The 11,039-nt window shown below is 39.4% G+C and overlaps 1 protein-coding gene across 1 annotated transcript; it reads right to left on the reverse strand.

The window, feature by feature from the left end:
- Positions 1-1,496: 1,496 nt before the first annotated feature.
- On the reverse strand, positions 1,497-10,836 carry LOC129359506 (lutropin-choriogonadotropic hormone receptor-like). Its single transcript, XM_055029107.1, has 11 exons — positions 10,649-10,836; positions 10,293-10,364; positions 6,968-7,042; positions 6,637-6,711; positions 5,716-5,790; positions 5,353-5,430; positions 5,110-5,178; positions 4,611-4,685; positions 3,671-3,859; positions 3,452-3,505; positions 1,497-2,939 (listed from the first exon to the last, which is right to left on the reverse strand). Exons 1-11 carry the CDS (start codon positions 10,816-10,818, stop codon positions 1,790-1,792), a joined length of 2,082 nt encoding a protein of 693 aa, XP_054885082.1. The 5' UTR covers positions 10,819-10,836; the 3' UTR covers positions 1,497-1,789.
- Between the last annotated feature and the right edge of the window lie 203 nt (positions 10,837-11,039).

Consider the following 11,039-nt stretch of genomic DNA (forward strand, 5'->3'; position numbering starts at 1 on the left):
CTGTTGGGAACAAAACTTCCTTACAGCAAAGCAGATTTTTATTTTGGGTCTGCAGTACATTTGAACAAAATCAACTTTTTAGCAGAAAGTAAGATTTTAGGTCAAAACTGCCTGGCAGGGGTGCTATATAGGGGGGAAAGTTATGAAATTGTATTTATTTTTTCTTAGAAGTAAAAACAAAATTTGGGCCATGTCAATTACAAACTTAATCATATTGTTTTCTAAAATAGTTTTTAGCAGTAAAAATCAAATGTTGCCCCTCCCAGACCAAAAAGCAGACATCCGTATTTGCCCTGAACTCCCCTGGATCTGCATAAAATGGTTTGTTCCTGCTTGGAGCCTGACGGTGATGTTCAGCAGCAGTCAGTGGAAAACAAAATCGACTGTGGCATTTACTATGATGCCACGGAAAATAATCGTGTTTAACATAATTAGCTCAGCTTGAGACTGTTTACCTCCATTTCACTAGCAATCTATGAACGACGGAAAAAAATTACCAACATATTCATATTTTTAACGATTAAATTTTTTTGTCATGGTGCCCAAGATTCCTGGCAGCGCCCCTGCTGCCTGGTATTTGATGCCATTTACAATTTGGTCTACTGCGACTGAGAACGGCAATCCCACAGCATGATGTTGCCACCACCATGTTTCATTGTGTGTGAGCTACTTTGTGTTATGAGCTGCATCTTTGGCACCATGCTCAAAAGGTATGGAGAGTGAAGACTGCCCAGTTTTTGATAAATAACTTATGAAAAAGATTTTAAATGACATAAAATTTCTAGTTTTGGAAATACATTGGTAATATAAATTTATTACTGTGTTTATCTCCAGTTTTAATAAATTGACATTTTAATACTTCATGTTATTTACAGTAATTCTTCATTCCATTAAAAAAACAAAACAAAAAAAAAAAAAACAGGTTTTGTTTCATTGGAGTGATTCACATTCAGTCTGAGTCTTAACCACGCTCATTTATGGAAAAGTCACATTTTGTCCTCTGTGTCCCTCTGTGCATAGATAATCAATCTGTATTTCAGAATTTGGTGATCCAGTCATTAAGAAACCGAAAAGTTGTTTCATTGCCAAAACTGCAGACTTTGGTCAGATGCAACTTTTTCCATTAAAAGCTAGTTTAATTCTTTTTGTTTCTTCCTTTAAGCAGCTCAGTGGGATAATCATTATCTGGGCTCTATCTGCAAGTTACATCATTACTGCAACAGTAGCCAATATCATTGCACATTGCATGTTTCCCTGTTATCATGCAGCACTAAATTGAATCAGATTCTTCAAAGTGTTAACTCACAGGTGTGCACAGTTAAGCAAGTAGGTTATTATAGAATTGCACCTCAGATTCTCCTAAACAAATGTTTATAGAACTGTTTCACATTTAGGGTGGAAAAAGATTTTCAATAAAATATGGATCTAATTTATGTACTTCACAAAAAGCAGTTAACAGGGATGTCAACTTTTTTAGAGCCACTTTAAATATCTCTTTGAGCAATAGTGTAGAGTACAACCAAACAGTGATGCTTTACATTTTTTCAACAAGCTTATCTTTTGTTCTCCACCTATCTGCTATCTGTACAGAAGAGAGGATGCACTTTCCTTACCTTCAAACCTCCTCGGTTCAAATGAACATTTTCTGTTTGCAAAATAAACCCGATGAGATTCTCAGATATTTGCAATGTGTGACGGCAGCAGTCTCTCCACCTTCACCTTAATTCTCAAACGCGGCATCTTCAGCGAGCAGATGTTGCCTCTGAGTTCCCAGCCCGCACGCTGACAGTCATGTCGCTCCCTTACTTAGAAAGCAGCCCTTCATCTTAATGTGATAGGCATAAAAGCTCAGTGAGTGAGGTTTTCTGTCGGCCACTTTGTTGATGCAGGTGTGCTGCGACGCCACAGTCTGTGATCTGTAGAAATCGGAGTTGGCATCGCAGCAGCCGCAGCGGCTTAGCAGCCGGCACACGTCCCTCCTGAAGGCGCGAGTGAAGATGGTGTACAGGAAGGGGTTGCAGAGGGAGTTGATGGGGTAAAAGAGAATCAGCAGGATTTTGGAGTGGGACACGGTTATGAGGGGCATGCGCAGCGCGGCCGAGATGGCAAAGAAGGAGATTGGTGCCATGCACATGAAGTCTGTGAATATGAGCACGGCCATGCGCTTGGCGATCTTGGTGTCGCCGTGGCGGGTGGCATGCTCCGGGTTGTGGACACTGAGATAGATGCATACGTAGCAGAAGCAGACGACCAGGAACGCGACCACGTTGAGGATGAGAACGGCCATGATGTAAATCTGAGAGCCTGTCGTGTCGATGTCCATGGGCAAGCAGATGCTCACCTTGCTGTAGCTGCTCACTCCCACCAGAGGAAGCAGAGCGACAAGCAGGGAGAATCCCCATCCGGCCGCCATCATGGCCGCCACATGTTGCAGCCGCAGCCTCCTGTTTACGTGCATGGCGTTGGTTATGGTGTGCCAGCGCTCCAGGCTGATGACAGTCAGCGTGTAGACGGACAACTCACTGGCGAATACGGTCAGGAACCCGGCCGTGCTGCAGCCGGGTCCTGTCTGCCAGCTGGTGGCGTGGTTGTAGTACTCGTGGCGGGAGTTGAAATCAATGAAGGCAATCAGCATCAGGTAGAGCCCCATGCACAGGTCGGCAAAGGCCAGGTTGCACATGAGGAATCTCGAGATGGTCAGCTTGTGGCGGCTGATGAGGAGGATGACCAAGACGGCCAGGTTACCGGCCACAGCAAAGACCGTGATGATCCAGGTGAGGCAGCGCAGGAATGGGAAGCCCAGCAGGTCCTCACATGGGTTGAACTCATCTGGCATTGGCGTACACATTACGAATGGTCTGCTATGGCATCCAAACTCAAGGTCCGGGTATTGGAAGCTTATGTCGAAGACGAGATTCATGCCGTCATCTGTGGGCTCCCTGAGCAACGAAGAAACAATGTTGTCATTAAAGGTTGTTTATGCCTCACTGGTGAAATGTATCATCTGAAGCATCAATGCAACACCACTGTCTGTGATGATCTTCAGATATATTTGAAGAAGCTAAAGATATGATATAGAGAGACAAAATGGATGCCGATTGTGAGGCGTTTGCTTCCCACAGATAATGAAAGAATGTTATCCAACTTGCAGCATAACAAAAAAAAAAAATACAAATGCCTTCTGTTAATGGAAACGATCAAAATCAGAATCATTAGTGCAGCTGATGCTTTTTATTAGCCGTCTCAGGTCATGGATGTGGTTGTGATAGGCTGGGATCCATTCACACATCTTTAAGAAAGATGGTAGCTATTCAGTAGCTATTATTGGTGAACGGTGCCCAACTCGAGGAGAAAAGCTCAGGCTTTTACAAAACAGCAGACTGTACACCAAAATTAGATTACACACAAGTAGACTTAATGATGCCGCAGAGGATGATGGGTTTTAACTTACATTTCTGAGTTGCTGAGATCACACAACTTGGTAAAGTTCCTTGAAGCACTTTCCCTTGAAAGAAAGGAGAAACAAAAGAGAGCAGAAAACATTAATTTGCAAGAATTGTCAAGAAAGCTGACCGCTAATTACCGGCTGACTGAAGATCTGTATTCAGGAGACTCAGCCTGGTTCTCTTATGTAGACGTAAATGGATTTGTCGGAGCGCTGGCTGCTTACCTTTGCTTCCTGTGCCACGTGTGGAAAGCACAGCAGTGGCTCGGGTAAGTGAGCTCGGCCTCCAGCAGCTCGGCGAGGCCATCTAACGGCGGGAGGCTTTTCAGGGTGAACACTGAGGTGGCTTTCAGAGACAGTACTTGACTCAGGCCTTTGCTTGGCAGGGAAGTGAGAGCCGTGGACGAAACATCCCTGAAACACAGAACACAAACGAGAGGATTGGAAAAAAGGACAATGATGGGATTTCATTACAATAAAATGTTACCGCCTGTCTTTGGATTAACCTTGATCTCTGGGTGTTTTTCATTTTCAATTTGAGCTCAGCAGGAGTTTTTCAAAGCCAGTCTATCAGCAAGGGAAGTTAACAAATACATTTCTGTGCAAAGAAATGTAACATTAGGGTTCTTCTTTGCTTCTCTATTTGACTGCATTCAATTTAAACTTATTAAAATAAACCAACAGAGGCAAAGATGTTTAGAAATTCTGAAACAAGAAATACATTGGATATTCCACTGAAAGTTGGACCAATTTTCTCCACTAAATAAATCATATGAAATTAGGAAATATATTTTTTTTAATTTCTAGCATGTGAGATTTAGCGTTGTAAACTGAAGATTGATTTATTTTCAGTGATCTTGCATCTTTACCAGGGGTGTATAAGTCTGGAGACCTGTGCTTATCTAGCCATAGTGTAAGAAAAACAATATGAATCTTATCTAACAAGTTTTATTCTTATGCCCTTTAAAACTGAAAGTTCGTAATGAATGTTGTGATCACTTTCTCAGCTGAAAATTATGTATGAGATGCACTCAGCGAATATATGCTGCTGGATTCTAAAATGGCTTCTGTGATTGTGAGAAAATTTATAAAATATTCAAATGCTGTTGAAACATTCCTTAACACCATATATCGGTGGAAATACATACATTACAGGAACACTTACAAATAGCTTGGACCTGTGGCTCCTTCAAAAGCATCTTCCTGAATATGACGGAGGTTCCTGTTGTCCCTCAATATTCTACAAAACACATAAAGAAGAAAAATGCAACACAAGTAACCTCAAACCCAACTCCAGTTTTCTGCTTCACACACAGTTTGAATGGAAACTTGAGATGACATAATAATGACCAAAACTGCCCCCAGTGTATTATTCATCTTCTTATTGTTCTCTGGAGCGGGCACTGAGGAGGATGGGTCCTATTTTTAGACTGCAGGGTGTCTGTATGGATCTCTTCTTCATTGACGTTTAGCATTATGGAACCGGGCAAGAAAACAATGAGGCGTCCAATCTTTGTTTAGTCTTACATAAGGGTTGTTTACTGGTACGATTAGTAATTTATGATTAGAGTGGGAAATCCTTTGCACTTAGCTGTGACAGGGTGCTTTGCTGCAGCATATTGCATTAGCATGAGGCAAATTTCTAAATAATCCAAACGGCTTACAGATTGTTGAGCTTGGTCCCGTTGAAGGCATGAGATTTTATTTCCTTGAAGCCATTCCTAACCAGGTTCCTGTTGAAGACACACGGTTATTAATTTTACTTCGTCGCCAGTGGCACATATTGCCAAGGTCAGCGAGCCGAACACTTAAATATGCAAACATGCATCAACAAAACAAATAGTGATAAATTGCTGCTTTTAGCTCAAATAATGAATTAACAAAGAGAATAAGGCCTCTGCACTCACATGTCAACGTACTCCTTTGTGATGCCCTGGAAGGAATTGGCAGGAATGATGTCGATCCTCATGTTGTCTGCCATTTCTCTGCAGGCGGAGAAGATAACGCTCATTTAGGCTGCTTGGCTCCATTCTCGGTTAGACTAAATTATGCATATTTATACAAATAAGGGCTGTTTGAACTGTGTCACAGTGAGACAGAGTACCAGTCAGGGATGATAGCAGTGTGACATTGACAGAATAAAAGTAAAACTGAGACCAGAGGACATGGCTCTTGTCCAAAAATGTGACCCAAGGAAAAGGCATTTTATGACTTGCAAATGTACGTTAAGCTGGGGCAGAAAAGCTCCGATTTGAAATGAAAATACTCACAGGATGATATCTGATGCCAGGGTGGATATGGTTGTCAAGTCTGGGAAGTGTGATAGGCCTGTGTTTGAGATGCTCCTGCATTGACAAGTGGCAGAAACAGGCGACCATGAATAGATAAGAAGTCATATAAAAATGATGCAAAGCTTTTCTTGTAACTTTCTGCAATTTATGTGTTTAGCTACAGGAGTAAAATGTCACTTTCCTCCAGACCAGACGAACCTAAAACTAGGTTCAAGGATTCTTGAGAAAATTGAATCAAAAGGTTCATAAATGTTATTTATATAATCAGATTACTGAAGCGTCTGTTTTTATTTTATTTTTCACAATGTTCTCTACAAGGCTTTTTCAGTTAAATAGTGCAGAATAAATGTCACCTTAAAGGTGGAAAATACTCTTCTGTTTTAGGACCACATATTTGCAAAATAAGAGTTTTTCCTCATTGAGTTCATTCTCTGGGGATCATGTAAGATAAATGTGAAATGTATTCCAAGTTTCTTTTTGGAAGCTTTAACATGGCAAAAACTCAAAATCTTACTGTTTTCAGATACTTTCTAGTGCAAATGTCTATCACTTGAAATGAGACAAGACAAACTTAAAAGTGACTTTTCAGCAAGCTATTCAAGCCTATTTTAAGTAAATAATGCTGAAATGTAGATTTAAAAAAGTATGAGTTCCACTGGCAAATATTTTTCTTAAAAATTTCAGGTAAAACTAAGACTTTTTTTGTATATATTCAAGATTTACTTATGTAAGTAAGTAAGTAACATATCTTGCTGGAAAGTTACTTTTTGAGTTAGTTTTATAGCATAACAAACTCAACAAAAATACTTGGCAAATTTTGTGTTTTTACAGTGAAACCATCAGAATCCCAAAACTTATTGTCGAGTCTTAATGCATAATGAATAAAACAAAGTGACTTACAAATATTCCAACCTGGGCAGATCTGTGAAGGCTCCCCTTTCAATGACCCTCAGACTGTTGATATTCTGCACTGAGCTGCAGAAACAATAATTTGGAAACAAATCAGTAATTGCGATGTCTGACATGCAAAAGCGTTCACATTCGCACAAAATATTTATGTATCAGCTGCACTGAGACTCAATGATTAAACACTCTGCCTTGTTACTGACAGAATAATCCAATGAAACTTAAATGACATGCAAATGAATATTTCTTCAATCATGTGTGAAACTGATATGGAGGGAGTGGATCAGGGGTATTTGGTAGAAGGTAAAAATGTTGCTTAGCCTACATCTGCGCCAGATTGTGGAGGGAGAAAAATGCGTGTTTCTGAATATGTGTGATGCAGTCACTCTGGGAGATCTCTCTGCAAAACAAACAAAAAAAAAAGAATGAATCTCCTTCAGTCATTAGTTAAGAGCATACACTGGAATTATCTCACAGGAAGCTGGTTTGATTTAGAATGCTTAACTTTTAATGGATTCAGAGTAAAAATAGGACAGGGATGATTGATACACCATTGCTGCAAACCATCAGGGAAATTCCCAAAAACAAAATCCTACCACCAATTCACGTTTTCTAGGCCACTAGCCCTCACATGCCAGAAACTCATGTGTGGAAAAGCTCCAAACATACATCACTGATGCTTTTGGGTCAACAAGAGTAGGTGAAGATTTTGAAAAAGTAGGACTAAACAAAGACACTGAGACAAAGTTACCAAGACCAGTTTTTTTTTGTATTCGTCCTTGATTACTTTGTTGTCTGATGGCTGACTTCGTAAAACGTCTCCGTCTTCTGCCTGCAATCATCATTTTCGACTGTTTCTCAGCTGTAATCAGCCAATACCTTTTGTACGTCTAACTTCGACGTCCTTCCATCTTCAACCGAGAAACAATTAAAGTACTCCATCTGTACTGCAGATCCACGTTTCCTTCATCCCGTCTCTTAATTGCTCCACATATAGTGTCATAATTACTGCTTAGAGGTCATAAAAAGCTTCCTCACATAATTGCCTAAATGAAGTGCTGCTGTGATTTCAAGCATGCATCACCAATGACAAAAGCACACAGACATGTCATTCTACCATTACAGATTTAATGGTGAGGAGGAAATGAAGACTTGCAGCCATAAAACTGCCATTTCATTTAGGTTTAAAGCTACTTGGACAGTTAGGATCTCTTTTATATTAAAACAGACTAAATTTAGGCTCCATTCGGTAGATCAGACTAAAGTACAGTAAGTATCTGAGACTGATAAGGCGTGTCCCTGAGGAACAGAGCAAAGTCAAACATGCTCAGCACAGTACGAAAAAGTCACATGGTCACATGCAAAAAATTTTGACGATTAAAAAAAGGAAATGTGGATGATTAGAGCCCAGCTGTCTCCTCTCAGAGTTGAGTTGAGGAGGGCATTTTGCATAAGTAACTACAGGTTTCCAACTTGCCCCCTCTTCCTGTGCACCGTTTCCCTAGTTTCACTACATTTCAGGGTTTTCTCACCTGATTTGATCGCAGTCCCCTGCAGTACTTCTGTGTGATTAATATGACAAAGTGATAACATAACACTTGGGTTTGTTCTTTTAAGTCATTTCTTGGCGGATTTGCTGCTGCGCTGAGGATAATTATGCTGCTGAGACATCCACCGCTGAGCTCCAGGGGATTTTACAACCCACGGGCTCCATTAAAGTCACCCCTTCCATATAAAAGGAGGATTTTTTTCTTCTTCTCTGGGCTGCTCTATGTGTAAGAGAGTTGAGATGTTTGAACTTGACAGTCGGGCGGTCGTACATGAATGATACACTGTTCAGGAGTCAGTTGGTGGTCCTAATCTTCTCTAACATTGCCATAAAATCTTGCATTAGGTCAGTTTCTGTCAACGATTAATGGCCAGTGGTCTAACGTTGATACATCCGCAATTGCTTTTAAAGACACATGCTTGTTCATAAAATGTTGACAAGAAGAAGAGCTGAAGCAATGTTTAACTCATATTTCATCATCCTACAATGATGGAATTATGTGTGTTTCAGAATCAAAGGGAAATATATGAAGTGATGAGAGACCAGGGAGAAGAATGACTCAAAACACTGTGAATGTATTTTGAGTTTATTACAACTAAGAGTTCTAAATTTTATGTTTTGACTTCAAATCTGATTCAGATCTTTGGAACACATGATCCATAGCAGATGTTCCTAATTTGAACAAATCAGATGGATCAGACATCAATATATGATCTATTTAATGTAACACATGGTCACAATTTCTTAAAAAAAGAATCAAATTCAAAGTTTGAAATCAATTTACCGGTATACGCTTAGCTGTTAATCATAGTTAACACATTTTTATCACAGTTGAGGTAAGGCCATTCTAAAAGATTAATCTTAGCTAGTTTTGTCTTTTTGAAAAAACAGATTTGATGGGTTTCAGGTCATTTTTATGTTAAAATAAGCAACTTTTCCCAAGCTTCGACCAGCTAAAATACAGCTATGTTAAAAAAGTAAAGAAAATATAAAAATACTAAAAGCATAAAAAATCTTTTCAAATAAATGGGTCTTGAGTTTGGTTTTGAACAAGGTCAGAGACGACGTGCTGATCATAGAGACTATTTTTTCAAATTCAGAGTTTTGCACTTGTTTTTTTCCTGAAAGCTCATTGATGTGTGCTACTACCAGTTCAGACTGGAATTTAAAAAGATCAGTAAATCATTAGGAGCTTAACATAATAAGATTCATGAATGTATTGAAATGTCTGATCAGCATTCTCTGTCTCTTTGTTCTTTTAGATAAAAACAAACTTTTTCTTATTTCATCAACACTTAGAGGGCATATTGGTAGTTTTACTTGGTAAAAATGTTCTGAAAATGTCAATTTCCTCTTAATTTTCTGATCTCTATATTTGATCAATACTTAAGGATACCAAATCTGTCCAGCTAGATGGACTTTAATTGACCCCAATGTTTACATCTGATGAATATGTTTAGTGGCTAAGATACTAAAACCTATGGCAACACTGTTAATTATTGTTAATGATAACGAAGCGGTTTATTCCAACTTATATTAACATCACAAAGTTTAGCATTAGGATCACAATTAAATATTTTCTTGAAATCAAGCAATGCCAGCGAGTACTCACAAAGATTTAGCACAAATATTAAAATTGCTGAATGTTAGAATGAGAAAAACTGAGTCTATCATCAATAAACAGGAATATAGAGTGAATTTAAAGAATTAGAAGCATATTGTGTTGTGTTTTATAAAATACATCATTGCTTTCATAATGTCTTACATTGGCAGAAAGAGATTAAATACTGACGTCCCACACAGAAAAGGGCCAGCGTTGATGTATTTTCACGTTAGTGGGCTTTTTATTTACATAAATTTCATTCAATATTACTCTGAATGTTAAACACAATTTCAGTTAAAGTCACTGTGCCAGTCTGGCAACATGTATTTACTAGCACTACTTTGCGAAATGAGTAATTACACTGATTAAAATGTTTTATTTTCTTATGCATACTGTTGTGTTTAAAAGAAAATGAGTCTCTCTAAGCCCCCTAATTGAATTTAATATAAATCCACCACTTTAAATTTCCTTTTATATGTAAAGGGGAAAGCCACTTACATTATGGTAATGTTGATCAGCTCCTTGAAGGCATGAGTGGGAACTTGTTTCAAGGGCAGCTGGGTGAACCTTCTATAAGATTCATGAGGAAAGCAGTTAAATCCACAGCTATACTGCGACATCTAACAAAAATAAAATGGAAAATAGGCAGCAAAACTGTCTCTTTAAGCTGTCTCTCCGGATTACTCTACATTTACCATATAAAACTGTGCTAAGAGGAACTTTACAGTGACAGTAAAATAAAAATAAATAAAAAGTTCAGTTGAAGAGGGTCTGAACACAGTTTATAGGATGGCATAAACTGACTCCTCTGTGACTTGTACCTGTTGAAAGCCAGAGACAGCTGTGTTACTTACAGTCGCAGCACAGATGTTGCTGCGGTCCTGGAGGCCAGCTGAGTGTCTCTGTTGCACTGAAACGTGTCGGCGCTGCAGCGGCAGATGGCCGGACAGGTATAAGCCCAGCAGGCGCGCAGTTTCAGGACAGCGGACAGCGCGACCAGGAGCCAGACCGCCCGGGGAGCCATTCGTGACACCGGGCCAGCGCTCACTACGGGAGGAAAATTAGAAAAAAGAATTTTAACGCACAAAAAATTATAATAATAATAAAAAACAAAACCCTGCGCAGTCTTTTTGAAGTTGATGATAAAACAACCCCCAGGGTGACTTTATCTTACCAGGCCAGAGGTACAAGGCTAAATAGTCTCTCTCCTCTACTTTTTTTTTTTTCTCCCTGAGCGCTTGGATC

Source organism: Poeciliopsis prolifica, unplaced genomic scaffold, assembly GCF_027474105.1.
Source record: "Poeciliopsis prolifica strain line A6 unplaced genomic scaffold, Auburn_PproV2 SCAFFOLD005, whole genome shotgun sequence".
Taxonomy (NCBI): Eukaryota; Metazoa; Chordata; class Actinopteri; order Cyprinodontiformes; family Poeciliidae; genus Poeciliopsis; species Poeciliopsis prolifica.

What these genes read in the sequence shown, in the direction of transcription:
- LOC129359506 (XM_055029107.1), bottom strand. Translation starts at nt 10,818, where the DNA reads ATGGCTCCCCGGGCGGTCTGGCTCCTGGTCGCGCTGTCCGCTGTCCTG. An exon ending in GCAACATCTGTGCTGCGACT is followed by an intron (nt 10,365 to 10,648) that starts GTAAGTAACACA and finishes TGAATCTTATAG; the next exon opens with AAGGTTCACCCAGCTGCCCT. An exon ending in GCCACAGGTCCAAGCTATTT is followed by an intron (nt 3,860 to 4,610) that starts GTAAGTGTTCCT and finishes TCTGTGTTTCAG; the next exon opens with GGATGTTTCGTCCACGGCTC.